This window comes from Amphimedon queenslandica, unplaced genomic scaffold (genome assembly GCF_000090795.2).
Source record: "Amphimedon queenslandica unplaced genomic scaffold, v1.1 AMPQUscaffold_13344, whole genome shotgun sequence".
In the NCBI taxonomy this organism is placed as follows: Eukaryota; Metazoa; Porifera; class Demospongiae; order Haplosclerida; family Niphatidae; genus Amphimedon; species Amphimedon queenslandica.
In genome coordinates, this window is record NW_003546420.1 from 66270 (window position 1) to 88687 (window position 22418).

The window sequence follows — 22418 nt, forward strand, 5'->3', positions numbered from 1 at the left end:
TATTTGACTGGCTTCAGGTGTAGTAGGGTCTTACTAAGAATATAATTGATGCATATATAGCTAATTTAATAACTATTAGTCTCCAAAGGGCAGCAGAGAGATAGCAAACTAACTAGTAGCCATGTTTTACACAAAGTTGTTGAAATATGCTCACTCATGGGTTACATAAACAAGCTGGGAAAGCTTTTGTAAATTTTTAAATTAGCACAAAAATTATAACTGTTTTTGTTTTAAATAAAAATTAGGAAGCTATCGGCATTTAAGTAATTGACTAACGACTTACCTTAAAATAATAGCACAAATAATAATAATAATAATAATAATAATAATAATAATAATAATAATAATATTGTAAAAGTTACCTACACCCACACACAATAACTATCTAACCATTGACCATATTTGGTCAGTGGAATGCAACCTTGAAGTGTGCAATCAGTGATTACTATACACTGGATCACATGTTGCCTGCTAGTGTTATTATAGTACAATTACAATAGTAGGCAGTATTGATTGTAGCTCCTGTCTACAGGGCTTGAAAAGACAAAAGGTAAAAGGAATATAATTGTGAATTTAATCTATTATTATATTAGAATATTTGTTATTGTAATAACAAGAAGAAAGGAAAAGGTGTCATGGGAAATGCTAAAAAGGAGATTGGTTGCTGTGGACACGGGATAAGGATACTGTTTCTAATCCTCAACATATTCTTTGTGGTAAGATTCAAACACACTCAAGATAAACAAACTAACCTTTCTCTCTCTCTCAGCTAATAGGCCTGGGGCTTGTAGCCGGTGGAATATACCTTGTAGTGGTAGGAGACACTTACAGCTTCATCACTAACAATACTTACGCTGCCGGGGCACCTATTCTCATCGTCTGTGGCGTAGTAACCCTCATAATAGCTATTGTAGGACTAATAGCCGCCATTGGACTCTGGTGGCCACTGCTACTCATAGTAAGTAAAGTAATTAGCCATTTTCACACTTTTAATTAATTAAAAATTATTATTATTATTTATTTTCATCATTCCCAATACAGTATAGTGTTGTCCTTGGTGTTGTAGTGATCCTGGAGATTGTGGCGGCAATACTTGGTTTTGTATTTCAAACACAGCTGGTAAGTTACCAATGGCACTAATACACTGGTTATTCATTTATAATGCATAGGGAGATTATTATGCTGAAGTGTTCAACAGGACAATTCATGAGTTTCAAATTAATGAAACCACTGATGCCATTAGCTTTGTGAATTCCGTCCAAGAAGAAGTAAAACCTTTATAAAGAAGATGTATATATACAAAGATATTATGTAGTTTGAGTGCTGTGGAGTGTTTGAACCTAGCGACTGGCTAACTACTAGCTATTATATGGAGACAGGTGGATTCCCTGACTCGTGTCTATGTACAAACGGAACATCAGGCTGCACTGTTGTTGAAGGAGCTAGCGTGTATAGCCAAGTAAATTATAATAACACCAACAAAAACACATTTTCTGATACTTACATAAACATCATCAACTATTTGAATTACTCTCTCCCTCTCTCTCCCTCTCAGGGTTGTGATGGAAGCTTTTTTGAGTTTGTAAGGAGCAATGCAGCTGCTATTGGTGGAATAGGATTAGCTTTTGGACTTTGTGAAGTAAAATAGACTCACCACTTATTAATTATTAATTATTATTAATAGATATTGGGTGTGGTTTTTGGCATCATTCTGTGTTGCTGTTTGTTCAGTAAAAGGAATAGTGATGATTGGACAGTTTGATAAATCAATCAAGAGTGAACAATACATAAGTACTATTATGATGAACTAATAAAGTTTGTTATTATTTTTGTTTTAAAATATTTTTGTTGAGTATTTTATGCTGGTCCTTATTTGCTGTAAAAAGTACATCAAATTTAGCTCAAATGCACAATAACCTACTTATCGCATAAAGTTTTTGATTAAAATTAAATTTTTTAAAATTACTAAAAAATCAGGCAAAAATCCCTTTACTATAGTACATGGTCTCGTGCCAAATTTTGCCAAAAATGAAAAGGAGAAAATTCATTTTTATAACTTTATCTGATGCATATATGTGTACTTACATTGTGTAAAAAGTTTGAGCTGATTTCGATCAAGTTTAGATTTTTCACGAATTTTTAAAGTTGCTCCAAAATCGGGCCAAAGTCCCTGTACTATATAGTACATGGTCTCGGGCCAATTTTGTCAAAAATGAAAAGGAGAGAATTCTTCATTTTTATAACTTTATCTGATGCATATACATGTACTTATGTTGTGTAGCAAGTTTGAACTGATTCCAATCATGTTTGGGTTTTTCACGAGTTACTCAAGAAACCAGATGAAAGTCCCAGTACAATAGCATGGACTTTGGCCAAGTTTCATGAAATTGAGAGTCCTCCATTTTTAGTAATTGATTATGTTGCACAAAAGCTTCATATTTATACTAACAGTAACAATAATAATAATAAATTAAAGATGTTATTTTTCTAATGGTGCATAGTTGAGTAGTTTCTCAATTAGGTCAACATGAGATAATAACATACGGCGACAGCAGTATCTCTTTAAACCCAAAGCATCCAGTGCATCTCTATATTAAAATAATAAACAAATAAATAAATAAATAATTGGTTACCCTTCAGTATATTCGGCTTGTAACAGTCCCAGATAACTCTCCCATTTATTACCTATCACTTTCCCACAAGTGAAGCACCTTATTGGAATGATCATGGCTGCTCCTTAGAAGGCGTGGCTAAAGGAGGTGTGGCTTCTTGTTAGGTGTGGCTTGTAACTTGTCTAAGTTGTATTGTGGTATGCAGCTACTTCCTACTTTTAAGAAATAAACACAGCGAGAGAGAAAGACACAGAGAGAAAAGAGGACATTCTTTTAGCTAGCTTTTGTCTAAAATGGCTGCAAGCAGTTTCATGAAAATTGTCTTTCTCTGTGTCCAGATATTTGTCATAGTAAGTTCCTTTTATTTTATAATACAAATACACTAAACTTTCTTTCCCCCAGCTACTCGGTTTAGGGCTGATAATAGTTGGATCTTGGGCTGAGGTTGAGAGTAACAGATACGATGAGTTGGTGTCACTGAAAGAGCTACAGTACGGGCCGTACCTCGCCATTGCTTCTGGCTGCGCACTGGTAGTGGTGTCTGTTATCGGTATAGTGGGGGCCTGCTGTGAAACGAAGATAAACAAATTCCTCCTCTCCTTTGTAAGCAATCCTCCCTCAGCCTCTTACCAGATGCTAAACAGATATACTGTGATTGTTGTCTTGTTATTGCTTGTATAACATTAAAATGTATTTGTAATGTTCTTATTTTAATGTCTCTCCTTATAGTTCATAATATTAGTGTCGATTATTGCAGTCGGACAACTGGCCAGTGGAATATTGTCACTAGTTTACAGGGACCTTGTGAGATCTCACTTATTTATTTATTTATTTATTTATTTATTGATAGTCGGAAAGGTTAATAAGAGATGAGTTAAATACAACATTTTACCAGTATGGCAACATATCAATGAATGACACTAGAGCTGCCTGGGACCACATACAGTCCACTGTAAGATAACCTCTGTAATGTATAGTGTATAGTGTATTGAAACCATTCATTGTGTGTTCCCAATAATCAGTCAATCTATCAACAAGTACACACGTACAGTAAATGTGCTTCTTGTTTTTAAATTAGTTTGTTATAACTAAAGGAACAATATACAGTTCAGTTTATATTATAATATCTTATTTCTTCATTAGTTTCAGTGCTGTGGTGTCAATGGTGTTAATGATTGGGTTGTTTTTAACGCTAATTTCTCATCAGTGATTGATCTGTACCCGACTTCATGTTGTACTAATACCACTAATAATAACTGTGGAAGAATCACTGGCGTGAATCAGAATGTATTCACTCAGGTATGAGGACGATGAATGCACTAAAATTATCATAAATGGGATTTTGATGTTATTGTATAGTTTAGTGTAGTACTAGTACTAGTACTGATAATTTAATTGATTAATAATTGTTGCTATGACTGCACGAAGATACACTCCAGCTGGAGCTATTGGTATGAGTTGTAAGAGTTGTAGGGAAATTGCAATTGGCAGATTATATATTAGAAAACATGAGGGGGCATTTTAAACTGGCGGTGGATCCAAAGAGTTGAGCAGCTGTAGAATAGTGAATGAGTTACTCGTGCATAGGGACATACTACACTTGGCAACGGATTATCATATGAACAACAACATTTGATATTTATCCATCCCGGGGATTTTTCTAATCTCTCTCTCTCTCTCTTCTGTTAGGGGTGTCAAGAAGTCCTGGTAGATATTGCTCGAAGAATATTATTAATATCAGGGACTGAAGCCTTTGTATTTCTTATTGGAGAGGTAACAACGACAATGCAGTGTATGGTAGTATGTCTTGTCTCTTCTTTATAGATGTTCATCATAGCAACTACAGTATTCTTACTGTGTCTCAGCGACTTTGACGACTAAAAAACTTTAAAAATGAAATGAAATCATTTTAAAATAATCATCAAACATCATTGATATTATCAACATTATTAATACGTTTGTATAACATGATTATTATTATTATTATTATTATTATTATTATTATTATTATTATTATTATTATTATTATTATTATTATGATTATTCATTTATTCACATACAGTTTGGTTTGCCTCTAATTACAATTCTTATGTTAATAAAATTAATTGATTCTTAGAATATCGATTACTCCAATTTGTTAGAGTCAAATTGAATTACCAATGAATTGTACAAATTACTATAGTGATGTGTACATATTAATAATAGTGATAGTAACAATGAAAGAGGAAATGATGTCCATTTGTAATATAAATATGATAATAATGATTTGTAACAGTATATACCTGTCAATTTAACATTTAAAATATAAAACTTATTCAAACTTGACATAAAAATAACTACAGACATGATTGCATAAATGTTTATTATTATTATTATTTATCAGCAAATATTGTTTTAAACAGAGGTATAGGTAGGCCAGTTCCTAACAGAATCCCGATTGAGATGCTCATTCCGACTAAATTAGTACAGAGTTCTCTATCTGATGAAGGATACTTCTCGTCTGTTCTCAATAAATAGAATATATTAACATATGAAGCACCTGGAGGAGGAGAGGGAGAGAAGCAATTCAAAAAAGGAAATATAGTCCATGGTCTTTTCAGAAAAATCCCCTGTACTATAGTCCATGGTTTTTTCCAAAAAATTAGCTCCAAAACCATCCCAAATTTTATTACATTTTGTGATACATATTGATGCCCTTATGCTGTGTAGAAAGTTTGAGCTGATTCCAACTTCAATTTTTAAAGTTACGGCCATTTTAAGAAAACGTCAAAATTCTGAAAAAATCCCTGTACTATAGCCCATGGTTTTTTCCAAAAAATGGCTCCAAAACTACCCCAAATTTTTATTACATTTTGTGATACATATTGATGCCCTTATGCTGTGTAGAAAGTTTGGGGTGATTCCGACTTCAATTTTTCAAGTTACGGCCATTTTAAGAAAACGTCAAAATTTTGAAAAAATCCCTGTACTATAGCCCATGGTTTTTTCCAAAAAATGGCTCCGAAATCACCCCAAATTTTTATTACATTTTCTGATACATATTGATGCCCCTATGCTGTGTAGAAAGTTTGAGCTGATTCCAACAAATAATTTTATAGTTTCTCTATTACCTCCTAATAATCCAACGAAAACCATGTAAGACGGCAGTACATAGACTGGGAGAAACTTCCACTAAATAATAATACATAAATAAATAAATAATTAATTGATTGCCACACCCACTCACCCATGCTTGCAGTATCCATACAATCATATTAATTAATTGAAATAAAGTGAAAATGTGAATTTGTCTAATTTGAAATAATTGAACTGATGATCTTGAGACAAAGACACCAGCCTACATAATAATAATAATAATAATAATAATAATAATAATAATAATAATAATAATAATAATAATAATAATAATGAATAAGGACACAGTGTCAGTGGATAGATGTATGGGCTCCAATCAATTACTTGATAACAAAGTTGAAGCGATGCATAAAGTTCAGGACATTGTAATTCACTGATAGAGAATTCTTCCTATTAATAAAAATAAAATAAATAAATGAAGAGACATACTGTACCTCTGGTCTACTTTTGGCGGCAAAGCCTCTACAAGTGTATTCAAAAAAATATACGAAAATCATCTAATGATTGAGAAGCAATAACCATCAGATTAATAAAGATAAAACTTCTTACATTAAAAATTAGCCATGAAGACAGCTTTAAACATCTTAATATTCTTTTGAAAGAACCTTCACCTGAAGCAGCTGCTACCACTCCAGGGTCATTATTACTGACTTTATCTTGAACTGAGAGAAAAGAAATGAATCTAGTGAAGGTAAGGACTGGGGGCATACTTTGAAGAGGCTGGGTTTCTTCGTTATTTGATTCTTTCACAGCTGGTGGGGCTTTAATTAGAATAAAATAAGCTCCCCAGTATAATACAATGATAGGCAGAGTCCCAATAAATACAAACCTAATTCATTAATTAATTAATATTCATTAATTAATTAATTATTAGTATGTTGTTGTTTACCTGTTTATCTTTTTCAATTTGCTTGCATAGTCAGTCGAATCAGGATCAATAACAGTGTTACCATGGTTACCACTGACCACTGTCACCTCCGCTATGCAAGCTGTGAAATAAATGATAAACCACACCCCCTTTGAAGCCACACCCCTTACATAGCGCTATGTAGAGAACAGCTCCGACTACTCCAGCCATTCCAGTACCACTAGACCAGGCATTAATGTGTTCTTTACTGAACTTACTCAAAAACCCTAATGTCAAACTAAAGGAGGGACAGGTCATGAGCAGGTGCTGGTTGACTCACTTTTCCCCAAAAGAAGAACTCATTCCAGTTAGGACTATGGAGGCCAGAGCAATCCAAAAATTAGGAGCTAAGATAACACCAGTAAGACCTGTTAATGAAACAAGTAAGACTGGTTTAAGACCAGTTATTCATAACTTTGAATAATATATAATAGAAATAATAATAATAATAATAACAATAATAATAACAATAATAATAATAATAATAATAATAATAATAATAATAATAATAATAATAATAATAATATACGGTAGATTTTAAATATTTTACCAGCTGCCATTAAGCATCCGTTGAATATAAACCGAATCCAAAACGGGAAACTGGTCGTTGATATAAGAGTATTGGCACCTGAAGTGGGTGGAGACTCAATAATGATGATTATAGAAATGATAAAACTATACATGACGCCCAATGACTAAACCTAAATACTTGTTCATTATTATGTACTACTTGCATGACCTTTGGCCAATTTTAAAGCAAACTTAGGAATTAATTACCTTTAGCAACAAATCCAAGAGCAACATTTGAAAACATAACCAAAGTGACAAGGTTAGCCTGCCCAAAACTAAAGAGCAAAGTTGCTGTTAAAATGTCTGACAAAATAAACATACACATACCTGGTGGAGAGGACCTTAGCAGATGAATTAACGACTACATAGGGAAGATTATTGATAGTACCAAGTATGAAGAAACCAATCTAAAGAAAGGAAATAAACAACTAACTCCAGGAAAGTAATATATACCCAGTTTCTGTAAAAATATACTTTATTGGAGGACATACTGTACTGCTGCAATCAATGATTGATAATGGATTGTGGGTGGGGCTAGATCACGTGGTTTCAGTATACTTCCGGATACTTTACTAGTTTACTTTAATAAAGTTTACTTTAGATTTTTAATTTTAACAACATAAACAACATAAACAATATATTTATATCTAAGTGATTGGGTAATAAAGCACTCATCTATTAATTATAATATAATAATAATAATAATAATAATAATAATAATAATAATAATAATAATAATAATAATAAAGTTCAAGATCTATTAACGAGGGAGGTAGGTTGTAGATCAAACCACGAGGTCCATCCTTTGGCTAAGTCTCTGTATTTCTCCTTAAACTCTATCAGTACACAGCCAATGCACTCCTTACTCAATAAGCTGCTGGCGTCCCACACTGTCAGCTGGAGGCACCTGGACCTCAAGTCAGTTTGAGAGAGACTGTACTGAAACTAAAGAACCACTGGACTCTATTGTTAAGACACATTAACACTTACTGTCTCATTATAAGTTGGGTTGAGTGTCTTCCTAGCTATTTTAGTTTTTAGTTTCGTGGCTTTAGTTGGATCAGGTAACAGGTAGAGCTTTACGTAAGGATCAATTGACTCCGCCCCCTCCCTGGGCACCAGTTCCCTCGCATGTTGGACCATTATTGACAGCTTCTGCTGGTCCTCGCGATAATGAAGGTCCAACTTAACCTTACCACTCACAGTATCAGCAGCTGTTTGCTCCTCTGGAAGAAATGAACACTTTTAATGTAAGTACATGTACATGTACAATAAAAATGGAGAGTTCTCTCCTTTTCATTTTTGGCAAAATTTTGGAGCAACTTTAAAAATTCATAAAATATCCAAACTTGATCGGGATCAGCTCAAACTTTCTATACAACATAAGTACATGTATATGCATCAGATAAAGTTATAAAAATGAAGAATTCTCTCCTTTTCATTTTTGGCAAAATTTGGCCCGAGACCATGTACTATAGTACAGGGACTTTGGCCCGATTTTGGAGCAACTTTAAAAATTCGTAAAAAATCCAAACTTGGTTGGAATCAGCTCAAACTTTCTACACAACATAAGTACATGTATATGCATCAGAAAGTGGTGGATGATGTCATTACCTTCTTTCATTGTCCTCAGATCCTGCTCATCCCTCATCAAGCAGTGAAGGAAGGTGTAGACTATATCTGACTCAGACACAATTGGACTCATCGTCAGTAGCGACTGGAGGTACACATTGAGAGCATCACGACGCTTCTCTGACGTCTAAACAACAACAAATTTCTCATTATTGTTATTATTATTATTATTATTATTATTATTATTATTATTATTATTATTATTATTATTATTATTATTATTATTATTATTATTATTATTATTATTATTATTATTATTATTATTATTATTATTATTTAGAGTGTTTACTTCTCTGGTATAGGAGGTCCCAGGTAGGTAGGTCTTTTTTGGTAGGTGTGGCAGGTTTGTTTCATTTGGAAAACACTCGACTAGTTTTGTCTGAAGCTCATGAAACTCACTGTACCTCCTGAAGATTAGGTCGACTTGTTTAGCAGAATCACGTCTTGTGACCTGGATCTGATAAGACTAGAAATACACAATAATACATTATTATCATTATTATTATTATTATTATTATTATTATTATTATTATTATTATTATTATTTACAATATATCTTTCTGGATAGAATTTCTTATAATAAGCAACTACAACTGCCATCTGTATCTTTCCATCAGTGACCATCCTAACAACAACAACAATATAATGTACCAATACAATGTCCAAATACATGTACATGTACATGTACTTACGAATATGATGAAGGACAGAATGAGAGTAAGCTATGACTAGGAGCTGGAGTGGAGAATTTAAATTGAGCTAAATTATGAATGAAGAAATTGATCTGAGTAGCAATAGTTCCCAAACTAGCTTCTATATTCCTAATAAGGAAGTTAATAACTATTAATAACTACCAATAACTACCAATAACCATTAATAACTATTAATAATTATACTTTGTAAATTGATAAGTGGCTTCCTCATCAGTTACATTAGGAAGGAGAGCATCTCTCACATACATAATATCATCCACTGATGACAACTCAGGAATATTTGAAGATAACAACTATTAATAACTATTAATAACCATTAATAACCAGTGGGTGTGGATTACCAATGAGAGGAGACTAAGGAAAAGGTGTGAGTGCTTCCTTAGTTCGTTAAAAGCCGAGCAGCAAAGATCAGTGAACTTTTGAAACCTAATGGATGGTTTATCTCCAGCATTGATGACATAAGCCATATCAGGAGTGAGGACAAATGGTACTCTGTCTCTCTTAATGGACCCAAACATCTGAGCGTTACCAAGGATACGACCAAAATCAATATGAAACATGTGGCCTGTCTTCTTAACCATTATATTATCATTGTGGCGATCACAAATACCTTTAAAAATAACAATAGATAATAGTAATACATGTACATGTACCATACCTAGTACATAAGTAGCCACACAATAGCCAGCACAGGAATGAGTGAAGTTCTCAGTTGCCTGCAGCATGAAGCACATGAATCAATGAAGATAATATCACTAGGAACTGGGGTACCTGTTTCCATGCCAGGTCAGATGAGTTGTACCTCATGAGCCATTCAGATAAAGGTTTATCTTTAAAGGATCCTGTCAGTCCATGCTCCGTCTGTATCTGTCTTAAAGTAGCACTCTCCGTTACCATCTCCACTAGCCCTTGGTCCCGACCAGTTGACAGCACACGGTATGTAATGAGACGCAGGTCCAGGCCAGCCCTTAGCCATATCTTATCCATCAACCGGATCAACTGAAGGGCCAACATATCCTGACGCAAGTCATCACCAGCCTACGGGGCAAGGAATAACGGTAATAATGACCATGCCTGTATTTGTACTTTATAAATAATGTCTATGTTATTCCCAAATGGGTCGGCATTCTTGAATGCAATTTTCAGTGGAAGAGTCTTAGAATTAAAAAAGGAACAACTCTAGAATAAATAAATAAATAAATAAATAAACAAACAGATACCTATACCTCAATGTCGATGTCACAGCACTGCAGTGCTGGGTTGAGGGGGAGTCTGATGACAGGTGGTAGGGTTCCCGCCAGGTGCTGTATTCCAGTGACCAGTGAGGTTTGCCTCTGGTGATCTTTTGATGATTTAACGGTCATTGCTACATCGTTGAGCCCATGGATCATGTCCAGTTGATTGGAGAGTTCCATTCCCATCTCTTCTCCACAGGCAGTCTGAACAGCTGCCAGTAGTAGTGTGTACAGACCACCAAAATACTGATCATCTTTTAGTGGGAGGAGAGTCCTAAAGGGATTGGTGGGTTGGCTAGGGGTCTGGCCTGGGTGTGGCTTACCAGTAGAGAAAATGAGCGATCCTTGGAGAGGTGGTGACTTTTGATATGAAAAGGTTTATCATCGGAGACACAAGAAAATTATCATATTTTAAAGACTAAAAAAAGAAAATAAATAAATAAATTAAATATGGCATACTTGAACCAGCTGTGGTAACAAATCAATGAAATCATCTTCTGATAACTGGCTAACAATATCAGTTGCCTTTTTCCTCACAACAGAGTCGGGATACTGAGAATCCAATAGCTCCAGACCGTACGTTGGGTGAATGTCATTGGACCATTGGGCCAGTAGCTGATAGACTGTTGAGAGGTTGCTGGAGTGCCATGATGGCACCACTGACAGCAGAAGAGGGAGACCACGGGCATGGGAACAAAGGACAGAAGGACATGATGAGCGATGGGCCCACACCCACTTCTTATCATCTTCCGATAACCTAATGAGTGGGAGGGGCAGGAGGTACATTATTAATATATTTCAACCTACTCTTCAAATCGATCTTTCAAGACAAGATCATTTAAATTATCAGCAATGGCTTTAACGGGGAATGGTCTCACTGGCCTCAAGGACCTAATTGATAAATCAATTAATATCATTAATTAATGCATTATATTACCCTGATGAGGAGGTGTTTCTTGGTGATACATAAGTGTGATTATAATTTTCAAAATAAATCTAAAAAACACAACACAATTAATACAATAAGCACAATGTACTGTATGTAGCAGTACCTCTAAAGCAATGCTCTTCCTGTTTTTAATGTCGTTAGTGACTGTGTTCAAAGGATCAGCTGGAGAATCATCTCGCCACATTCCTAACATCTTAATACCACTCACCAGCCGACTGTATGGGGTAGAGCTAAGACCACACCTCCTGACCACTCACTTACCCTCTGGACGTGAACAGTCTTGTTGATACCCAGGCTAGAGGCTCCTTGATGTGTCGATAGTCTTTATTGCTTGGAGGAGGGAGGAGCCCATAAAGGGTGAAACACATCCTGGACTCAAGGGGCAATTGATCAAGTTGAATATAAGTATTTAACCTAATTTATTATTATTATTATTATTATTATTATTATTATTATTAATTAAACTTACCATTTGTCCCAGGTTATAAAAGGGAAGAACCCGCGGGATATTTTTGATTTTGGAGCAAAAACCTTTTTACACAAAGGCTTGCCACCGTAATAGACACACATTTCCAGCTGGAAAATATGATACCTAATATGGGAATGGAAAGCAACATAAATAAACAAAAAACAATAAACAATTGATAAAATATAAAAACAAAAATAAGAAAACTAAGCCAAAAAGGAAACGGATAAGAAAAATAAAACAAATAAATAATTACTGGCAGAGTTCCTGTGCTGGTATTCTGTGAAGTGCACAAACTTTGACTCGTAACTTCAATTCAGAATCAACCACACCTGCTCTGGCCACACCCCCTGACACGTCCCCAACACTAGAACCATCTTCAATCCACACAGGTTCAAAAGGTGTTTCCATGGTAACACAGTATGTCTCCACAGTAGTTCTAACGGCCGCTAGCAGGAGGTCAAGGGATTGAGTGATATCTTGTACCGTGTCCTTTTGCTGCTTCTTTAAATCTGACGTATTAATACGACTCCACCCATCTTCCACCAGCTCCATCTAATAATAATCAATGAATAATAATAATAATAATAATAATAATAATAATAATAATAATAATAATAATAATAATAATAATAATAATAATAACAATTTTATACTTACATCAAGAGCAATGGTAGTAGAGAAAGAGTCTCGGCCCATTGCCACCTGGCAGGCTCTCTTGAGGTTAAAGATTGCCTCAGAGAGACAGTGAGGCTCAATAAACCCCGCCCTCTCACAAAGGAGCTTCACACAAGCAGTGACATGCTGATACTGTTTGATATAATTAAGGGGCGGAGTCTTCATTAATGAGCGAAACTCTTCATCTTTAGTGACGTAACTATCGAACAGTGAGGTTAAGTCATCTTGAGACAAGCCTTGGTACGGTACTGTAGATATAATGTCTAACTCACTGGGTTTCTGTAATAACGATATTAATAATAATAATAATAATAATAATGGAGATGAAATTGAATTAATCATACCATATGCGACTGTATTTGTTTGACTAGGCTTCTCTCAACAATGACAACATGAGCATGTACTGCTAGTTTCATACAATGGTGGACGAACTCATAGTCCAATAGACACCTGTCGCTGTGGGGGGAGTGGTCAATGGTTAATTAAAAGAGGTGTGGCTTACCCTTCCATGTACTCATCCCGCCCACACACTTTTAATAAAAAGTTTGAGGAATTTGAGACGGAATATAAAGAAGGGGCAGAACTATGAGTGGTCATGCCAAGGATCTCTTTAATAGCGTCTTGTACTGTACCAGTAGCTATCAACAACAATAAACAACAATAAACAACAATAAACAACAATAAACAACAATACAACAACAATTGACAATTAAGAGTCACTTTAAGTAAACATAATAATTTAAAAATAAAAACTATTACAATATAGTCTCTCTTAATGGACACTCTCTATAGCGTACACCTCCATTTAACGGACAGCACCTAGTGTACCAATTACATTCCTTACTGTATAGAATAACCTCCACATAAAGGACACCTCTGTATAACAGAGACACAGTGTCCATTATAGCAAGGCTAGTCTGTATTACGGGTACATGTACATGTACAAATAAGGGCGTACCTTTGCAGTGAATGACAAGTGCAGTGTCACCTCCTTTCATTATCAATCCAGTCTCAACTGCTAGTGCAATATGGGGCGGAGTAGCCACACCCCCTCTCACCGACTGATGGCCTACCCGTCTATGACCTGGAGGAGAGGGTGTGGCTATTGGAGGTGTGGCTTGAGGCTGATAACGTGATATGGTTGGACTCTTCAAGTATATTTGCTTATTAGTGACAGTCTCCATAGCTCTAGAGGGTGCAGTTTAAAGTGGGTATGGATAGAGGCGTGGTCAGTGTACCTTAGCACCATGTTCCAAAAGTCTTTCAGTTCATCTTCCGAAGGAGTAGTTAATTTAGTGCGGGGGCGTAGGACGTTACGGGTCCGAGAGTTAGAGTGAGCTCTTGCTCTCGTAGGACGAGTAACAACAGGACTGGAACGGGATATGGGACCAGGAGAAGGATCCTTAGAGTATAAGGAATATAAAGAACACACTATACAGCTGGTAATATTGTAGGGACAAGGGGATTTTTGGCAAATTTGGCAATAAAAACCGCATTCTGAATCATACGGGGATGATCAATGGTAATTGGCATATAATTCACTAAATTCTCCTTCCTACATTACTAGCCATTCAATACAATAAGTGATCCAATAAAAATGGTTTCATCATTTTATAGACATACCTCTCCGATTCCATCAAGGCTTGGTCTTGAGGTTCTATTAAACTAATAAACAATTAATTAATCATCGTCATGGCAACAATGCCTTAATACCTGCGTCTGTGTGGATGATCTGATTGGTCCATCGATGTAGCTCACAAAAGAATAAGAAGAAGGTGATACTGAATGGTGCCTGCCGGTAGTAGGAGGATGAGAGGGTCTGTTCCACCATCTTTTGGAAGACTGGGCAGATGGAGCTGATGATGGAGGACATTCTTCATCTTCTTTGATTGTTTCGTGAGCAGGTGAAGTCCTACTAGTCTTACTACTACTGTCCTCTCCTCCAGGAGCAGGACCATGAGGTGTTGTTGATGTTTGAAGTGATGGAAGACTCTTAGCTGTGCGAGTATAGCTAGGAGCACAGCTCTGTGGTCGGGTTGCTCTTATAGGAGGTCTAGTAGGTCTGAACAGTTCGCTGGGGTCAATGTCAGACTGTATTGTGTTTATGCTAGCACTGCTCTTTGTCAGGGAGTTTGATAGACCTCTGGCTTCTTCTCCGCTAGACTCTCTGCGCGGGAAAGTATTGTTCTTGTCTCCTGTACCACTAACTCTGCCAGCAGCTACTCTGTTTCTGTCCTCTGGAGGATTAGAAGACATTTCTCTCTCTTTCTCCAGCCAAAAGGCGAATGCTCTTTCAGCCATTGAGAGCAGCTATTTAATAGGAGCAGCCACACCTACTCAAGGCCACACCTACAAGAATGCATGTTTTGTTTGCATTTTCTGTTACACAATGGATTAATAAAATTACATTTTAAAATATCTTGTTATAATATTATAGGCACCATTTCTTGTTTGTCACTTCCAATCAGAGGAATGCCAGCAGCAGCTGTGGTGGTGGTGTTTCTTCTCAGTCGAAATCCTTTAGCTAGTGACGACCTACTGGGTACTGACTGGGAACGTTGCCGTCTTCTTGCTAAACCAGTTTCCTTAACCAGATTGTCCTGTATAGGCTCATGAAATCTAACCCGAGGCACATCAGTAAATTTGATATTTAGTGATGAATCAAGTACATGAACAGAAGAATGAGAGGGGCCTCCTAGTTCAGGATGGAGCTTATGCTGGAGAGATGATATCTGTCCACAGTAGGTGTAGGTTGGTTGTGGTGAAGACAGTTTAAACGAAACACCAATTTCACCAAACTCTCTCAATTCTTTCTCTTTTGCTTTCCTTGCTTTTCTTTCTTCCTCAGTTTCAAGGTGAGCGAGAGGTGACTGAGTAGCAGACAATAGCTCCTTCATTTTTATTCTCTCTTCTGCTTCTTGTCTCTCATTTGCAATGAAATCTCTTAACTCCACGAGTGCTTCTGCTAATGGTCTGTTTGGATGAGACTCACAAAACGACTGATAGTCTTCCCAAGCTGTTTGAAGGTAACGGAATATGCAGTTCTAAGTAGAAAAGATTTTGAACAATTTAAGACACAAAATTGTATTAATAAGCACCTGTGCTTCCCTGAACATGTAAGGACCAAAAGGCTTACTTACTAATTCATCAGCAACTGATAGAGGAAGAGTTACCTGTGGAGACATTAAAAACATGAAACAAAATACATGTAATTATGTTGTGTAGAAAGTTTGAGTTGATTCCGATCAAAATTAAATTTTTTATAAATTTTTAAAGTTGTAACAAATATTGCTTACAGACATTGTTGCAGTTACCTGTAGCTTTGGATTGCAAGGTGACTGTATGTAACAATTTAATATTGCCCTCATTTTAGCAAATAAGAGAGAATGATTCATCTGATAATGAAACATTTCCTAGAAATAAAAAAACAAAACATTCCGTCACTAAAACATTATTATTATTATTAATTGATGCAAGTTGACAAACATAGACTATGATTACTTTAAATCTCTGTATCTCCAGCCAGAAGTCAACATTATTTGAAGTGTTTGTCCCCTTTGGTGCTTTAATGCACAGAAATGTCTTAAAGAGCTCACGTCTCTTGGAATCATACAATGTCTGCTTCAGTTTCAAAGTGTCTTCAGACTCAGTATAAACTTTAGAAGACTAAAATGATAATTATGAGACTAGAGCTAGTTACATAAATTGATTTACAAACACTTTAATAATTATAATTAATCATAGTTATACTGAAACTGATTAACGATACAACTAGTGTATATTGTTAGTATATTGTTAGTATATTGTTTGATTACTCTTACATCAATCACTTCTTCCTTGGTCTCATTGCTAGGGTCCTTCACTCCGTGTCTTTCAAGATAGTCCGGGCTCCTCGTAAACAATGGTATCCATTTCTTCTCAAGTCTGCTGCGAATGTGTTTCTGTGCTTCTCTGAAAACTGGTGACTTTGGTCTTAAGGGGAGCTTATGGCTCCCTCCAAATGAAACAACCTACAGCACATGTAGAGAAAGGAACAAGGATAGAGATTGATTACATGATTATATCGATCAACATTAAAACACTTTATTAAACTACCTCTCTCTGTGTCTCCTTGCTGAATGGGCTACTGTCCCCAAAGAGATATGATTTATTGAAATAATCACTTCTAATCTTTTTAGCTTTCATATTCTTTAGGACCATGTCACTGGTCGGCAGCGAGCGAAATGACTCAATCTCAAGCCAGAACTTTAAATCAATGGCACCTCCATTGTCGTTGAGGAATATCTTTAAAGAGAACCAAACATTCAAAATAATACTCCATCACTATATCATGATTTACTTTGAAGAACTCAAGTTCTTTTGGGTTCTTAATAACATCGTTAAAATTAGCCTCTCTTCCAGAAGAACGCTCTTCATCCTCACCGAGGGATTTATGATGGATACTGACTCGTTTAATATTAGCAGAAGGAGCAACTCTATCATTAGCTGATGGATCCACTCGTACTGTTGCTGCAGCTGGTGATACTGTTACTGGTTGAGGAGATGAAGATATGATAGAGACACTACCCATACTCTCAGTGCTAGAGCTACCCAGTGATGAATACTACAGTGGTCATAATAGGAACACATTAATGAGCAGTTGTATAGGTACCTCTTCACTGAGTTTATCCAGTTCTTTATTGTTAAGAGCAGAAACATGATGAAGACTCAAATCAGAATTAACGGATTGCATCTAATGAGAGATATAACACAGTAAATATAGCCTCTCATTATAACTACACAGTATCATAGTGAGAGTCTTTCACCTGTTCAAAGGTTTCTCTGTCCCTTTGACATAGTTCGATCCATTTCTCTTCAAGTATGTTCAGAGCATGTTCCTCTGCTTTGTCAAATATGTCTTCAAATGGCGGCCAGAGTCTTCCTGATATGTACTCAATAATATAACAAGGACAATCAATATTAGCCTGGCTATACTCCAGGATATGAAAAGAGTATATCAGCTGCAGTTAATGAAATAAAAATATTATTTAAACAGTGTCCATTTTGTCTATCTTTGAAATAAGTTTCATGTTTGTAAAGTGCTTGTGGTATATATATATGTACATGAACAGGAGGTTAGTGTATCATTGATATAACCTTAGCTTTAGTCTCCACGAGGATTGGGTTAAAATCTGAAGCAAAGAACAGCATCTTGTAGCTTTGGGTCTCCCTCCAAAAGTGAAGACAATTAAGATAAACCTACAAAAAACAACAGCCACCACATACAATATTGGCCAGTTTTGATGTAAACTTTTGTCTGATATTGGAGAAACTTAAAAAATTCGTAAAAAAATCAATTTTGATCAGAATCAGCTCAAACTTAAGCACAAGTATATGTATCAGAAAATACCGTAAGTCATGAACTTTACTTTTTGCTCAAGAGATTGCAGAAAGTTTTGAAAATATCCTCCACATTTTCTCCTTTCAACAGCCAAACACTTCATGAATAATTTATGATTGTCACTGCACCAGAAATGGAATAGAAGAGAGCCAAAGATACAAATAGTTAAAGATTCTCATGAATTATACAGTACATGTACTTGTAATAAGGTAGTCTCTCATCCAGTGCTATTGGTGTTCCATTTATTGACAACACTTGGAGCTCATTAGTGCTGAGAGTGTGTGGTAATACTGGCGTCCCCTAATAATGGTTAACAACCTCAACAATAACTACTGAATAACTAACAGTAATGCTAGTCCTACCGCTGGGCACTATCGGGTACTTGTTAAACTTTGCTAGTTTAATGCACTTAGGCTCAATGGAGCTCTGGCTGCCACTGGTCCAGACTAGTCTTGATTGGGTCCTATGACTGGGTTGGATACTTTGAGTCGGTTGAGTACTGGGACGTGAGAGTTGAGGCCTGGGTTTAGAGACAAGCCTTATAGTGGGTGTGGTCACATCCGAGGGATGAGGTGCTTTATCATCATAAAGAGTGACAGAAGGAAGTGATAGAGAATGAGAGATTGTACCTCCTGATGACGTGAATGGGACAATACTTAACAAAAACCTGGGATACCTACAAATAATGATGTACTTTAAAGTGTACAATGAAAGGATTTCACTAACAGCTATTATTAGACTAACCAGTAGTTTATGAGTCCTTCCAATAGGGTATCATAAACATGTCGTAATGAGTTTAGTGTTAGACTACCAGAGACACAGACAGAGACTGGTTCATTTGATAGAGCTAGTGAAGAAGTAATTGTGAAATATCTTTCTCTAATTTCTTTAAACAACCTATTGAAAATATCATACCATTATCTAATGCATGTACTTATGCCTGTCCATTACTTGTTCTTGTCCTTTTCACCAGTTGTGTTCATCAATTGCAAAAAGTCAATACAGAAGAGCCAGTTTTTTAATCCACTTTTGTCTTTCAAGAACATCTTAAACTGCTTCATTTCTGCCTTGCCAGGGTTCTCAAACTCGTTTCTTCTCCTCGAGGATTTAATTGAGCGCTGACCCCCAGAGCGGGTCCGTGATGATCTTTGTCTTGATGATTTCTTTCGATCTCGTCCAGCAAGAAATGGAGTACTTCTTTCATCTTGGGATAGCTTACCAAGAACACGCCTTGAAGAAGATTTCAAGGAATGACAAAGAAGATATTCACTGTATATATCACTGTTAATGAACAATGGAAGTCTTTCTTCTATTATCCACTGAATAATGGAGTGAGAGTCAAGGAACTAGAGTAGGAGGAGAGGAGACACATCAAACAACTGATATGAAGTAGCTCACCAATCCACTGATGTCATCTTCTGTGATGTAGAGTGTAGTGGTGGAGGCGCTTGACTCATCATTATAGTGAGGTAGAGGTGTTGAGACGAGTTGAAACGAACCACTCGTTGTATCATAAAAGACTTGAGTGGAGAATAACTGCAGGAAATAACATGGAAATTGGAAAATACTGCAGTTCATTAGTCAGGTCCAGGTTTAACTTACTGGTAGCAACAAGAAAGAATTGAGGTATTCTACAAATGTCCTATCCTTCAAGAATAATACCTAAAAATGGCAAGACCGAGGAATCGAAGCAATACTTGAGTGCTGCACCAACCAACCAGTGTATCAGGAGATAAACCTTGAGGTGCCTCCATGTTGTTGTGTTGCCAAACTACTGAGTCTGACTGACGCCCACCTATGAATAAAATAGATAGTCTATAGATTATGAATAATAGGAAGGTGCTTGAACTCTTGATACTCCACTATTATGAATGTTGCTTCCAGTTGTGATATTTTTCAAAATTAAATTTACAATGAACAATTAACAAAATTCATGCTACAGCTAAACAATAAAGTTGACGATATTGAATATTACCAGCAACCTCGCCAGTTGTCACCAACATACGTTAGTAACTCATGATTCACACTGATGTATAGGTCAAAAAATTCAAAATAAAGATAAAAATTTATTTAATAATAATTATTATTAGCAATGTGCAATGAAAATAGGTGCATGTGCGATAACACTGGTGCTCTACAGTCTGGAATAAATTAATGTGCGTTTGTGTTTTGTGTGATATATTTAATGCTTCAATCATTTCAGTGGCTTTCTTGCAACAATACGTAGCATTGGTGTGAATATCTTGAGTTTCCCTGAGGCAACTAGCCCATCAGCAGCTGTCAGTAGAACTGAGTGAGTCTTACTGGCCCCAAAGGGAACAAGGCGTGCCATTTCAAGACCAGAGACAAGATAATGGGTCATCATCCTACCTAACCAGGAGATCCTGAAACTCTGCATAGAAAAGCAGCTTTTCCCAACTAGATAAGTATACCTATAGAGTACAAGAAATAGCTAATATCATACTATCATCTGCATGAGCACTAACCATGGGAGGTCTCCCTGCAAAGAATAATCAACTGACTCCACAATTTCCAGTCCAGCCTCTCTCATTTTATCAAGCAACACTTGTTCAGTTCTCAAGTCAGGGAGTCCGTTCCCAATCTAAAAGAGTCCATTATACCACACTCTTCAGGTACACTGCTACTTACTAATATTTCATGTTTTATCTTTTCATGTACTGGATCTCCTGGTTTATATTTATCAGTCATGACCCAAGCACTGTCAACAAAGACAGCTCCAGGCTTTAAAACACGTGCCACTTCTTTGTAGACCAGCAGTGGGTCCTGGGAGTGACAGGTAGCCTCAATAGCATAGCAACCATCAAAGGAGTTGTCTTGGAACTGGGTCATTTTGCAGAAGTCTCCCTACACACAAACAATTGCAAATAGCCAAAATTATGATTCACTGACTGCAATTTGTAAAAAAAGATTATAACAATATGACCATGAAATCATAGTCATTTTTAATTATGCGGTTTACCCATTCAAGCTTAATTAGCCAAAAATCTACCGTTTGACACATTAATTCCTTCTACTGCTGTACTCATTCACAATAACATGTATACATATACTAATCACATTATATAGTGTAAGAATCTAATCAAGACAATGAACTATGTAATTGTACAATAGAGAGAATTCCTTAATGAAAAGACTTCTACAGGTTCTGTTAATATACCTTTTCATAGATACATTTTGTCTGAAGGCCAGCTTTTTCAGTGAGTGCCTTTGCCCTCTTGATCTGGTAGTCACTGATGTTAAGTCCAGTGATTGTTGTTCCAGTCTGTCTAGCAATGATACGGCCTGGGCCTCCAATCCCACAGCCAATATCCTACAATAAAGAGAGCGGGATTATACAGCCAGTATTATAACTGGTCTTTACCAGTAGTGTGCTTCCTGGCTGGACATTAAGAGCTTTTGCTAGTTCCTTCTCATACTCAATGAGTGATTCCTTGAATGACTGACTGTCATAAACAGGAAAGAAGTGGAAGCATTCTCCATATCCATACTCATAGAAGTCAGTCACCAGCTCATAAAATGACGTTACCATGTCTGTGGCATTTTTCTCCCTCTCCTTGACTTCTGTCTTCTTGTCAAAAAACCCAGTGTAATGATTAACCACTGCTGGAGCAGACTCACTGCTCAAATGAGAGACATTCAAAACTGAAGAACTTGCCATGAATTATTTTTTGATAAAGTCTAAAGAAATAGAACAAACAAATATTTTTGAACTATGCATGATCTTATAAGGTTTCCTCATGGTCTCATAAAAAACACACCACTGACTGAACATACCACGTGCAGTACGTACTGTGAAACTAAAGATCCGATTGGTAGAGATCTATGCAACCCAACAAAGGTCAGTACAGGAAACAAGATAATGACGCGTTAGGAAATCGAACCATAAGTAGGATCACACCAGATCAGCCCGGCAGCATGGCATCGCATGATAGATACATAACTTATAGGTCTGCAGCAGAGGACAAAGCCCACTAGCCACTAAGCCAGAGACAGTTTCTGTCCAGTACAGCCTGAGCTACTGCTAGCTGCTGTCCTACTAGCAGCTGCATGATGATGGCCATCCGACATTTATATAGAGTCGCTAAAACTATTGAGACTTTGTCTCGAGATCTCAAATGGT

At 36.3% G+C, this 22418-nt stretch overlaps 5 protein-coding genes across 6 annotated transcripts; 1 reads left to right on the forward strand and 4 right to left on the reverse strand.

Moving 5' to 3' along the window:
• The first annotated feature begins 417 nt into the window (after positions 1-417).
• LOC100636708 (uncharacterized) lies at positions 418-4497 on the forward strand. Its single transcript, XM_003387456.3, has 15 exons — positions 418-550; positions 594-716; positions 770-958; positions 1042-1119; positions 1170-1268; positions 1316-1459; positions 1556-1639; positions 1685-1756; positions 2894-2962; positions 3015-3215; positions 3342-3416; positions 3463-3564; positions 3756-3911; positions 4302-4385; positions 4437-4497. Exons 2-15 carry the CDS (start codon positions 636-638, stop codon positions 4491-4493), a joined length of 1491 nt encoding a protein of 496 aa, XP_003387504.2. The 5' UTR covers positions 418-550; positions 594-635; the 3' UTR covers positions 4494-4497.
• A 239-nt stretch (positions 4498-4736) lies between these two features.
• LOC105313207 (battenin-like) lies at positions 4737-7762 on the reverse strand. Its single transcript, XM_019998026.1, has 14 exons — positions 7678-7762; positions 7552-7631; positions 7432-7499; positions 7205-7282; positions 6935-7022; positions 6786-6892; positions 6637-6736; positions 6458-6576; positions 6297-6409; positions 6182-6244; positions 6072-6137; positions 5839-5949; positions 5723-5783; positions 4737-5151 (listed from the first exon to the last, which is right to left on the reverse strand). The coding sequence occupies exons 1-14, from the start codon at positions 7711-7713 to the stop codon at positions 4985-4987; spliced, it is 1257 nt and encodes a 418-aa protein (XP_019853585.1). The 5' UTR covers positions 7714-7762; the 3' UTR covers positions 4737-4984.
• A 64-nt stretch (positions 7763-7826) lies between these two features.
• LOC100639364 (phosphatidylinositol 4-phosphate 3-kinase C2 domain-containing subunit beta-like) lies at positions 7827-15245 on the reverse strand. Its single transcript, XM_011406433.2, has 27 exons — positions 14611-15245; positions 14521-14562; positions 14136-14299; positions 13856-14085; positions 13400-13535; positions 13242-13353; positions 12880-13176; positions 12476-12774; positions 12223-12345; positions 12015-12167; positions 11857-11968; positions 11742-11800; positions 11612-11695; positions 11264-11561; positions 11128-11222; positions 10796-11078; positions 10656-10748; positions 10341-10607; positions 10228-10285; positions 9911-10179; positions 9753-9862; positions 9549-9677; positions 9406-9481; positions 9146-9322; positions 8839-8983; positions 8215-8450; positions 7827-8169 (listed from the first exon to the last, which is right to left on the reverse strand). The coding sequence occupies exons 1-27, from the start codon at positions 15196-15198 to the stop codon at positions 7975-7977; spliced, it is 4830 nt and encodes a 1609-aa protein (XP_011404735.1). The 5' UTR covers positions 15199-15245; the 3' UTR covers positions 7827-7974.
• On the reverse strand, positions 15243-20074 carry LOC109582940 (regulator of G-protein signaling 22-like). The gene is made up of 18 exons (XM_019998035.1): positions 19996-20074; positions 19880-19939; positions 19676-19813; positions 19229-19623; positions 19022-19174; positions 18623-18953; positions 18477-18577; positions 18306-18399; positions 18034-18135; positions 17703-17897; positions 17549-17629; positions 17237-17500; positions 16993-17181; positions 16719-16907; positions 16399-16563; positions 16212-16310; positions 15996-16070; positions 15243-15941 (listed from the first exon to the last, which is right to left on the reverse strand). The coding sequence occupies exons 1-18, from the start codon at positions 20029-20031 to the stop codon at positions 15321-15323; spliced, it is 3288 nt and encodes a 1095-aa protein (XP_019853594.1). The 5' UTR covers positions 20032-20074; the 3' UTR covers positions 15243-15320.
• A 141-nt stretch (positions 20075-20215) lies between these two features.
• On the reverse strand, positions 20216-22184 carry LOC100639491 (cycloartenol-C-24-methyltransferase 1-like). 2 transcript variants are annotated; one of them, XM_003387477.3, is made up of 6 exons: positions 22073-22184; positions 21660-21976; positions 21456-21608; positions 20927-21142; positions 20764-20879; positions 20216-20709 (listed from the first exon to the last, which is right to left on the reverse strand). In XM_003387477.3, the coding sequence occupies exons 2-6, from the start codon at positions 21954-21956 to the stop codon at positions 20472-20474; spliced, it is 1020 nt and encodes a 339-aa protein (XP_003387525.1). In that variant the 5' UTR covers positions 21957-21976; positions 22073-22184; the 3' UTR covers positions 20216-20471. The 2 variants fall into 2 exon arrangements, with proteins under 2 accessions (XP_003387525.1, XP_019853593.1); XM_019998034.1 differs by having other exon boundaries at positions 22089-22182.
• Between the last annotated feature and the right edge of the window lie 234 nt (positions 22185-22418).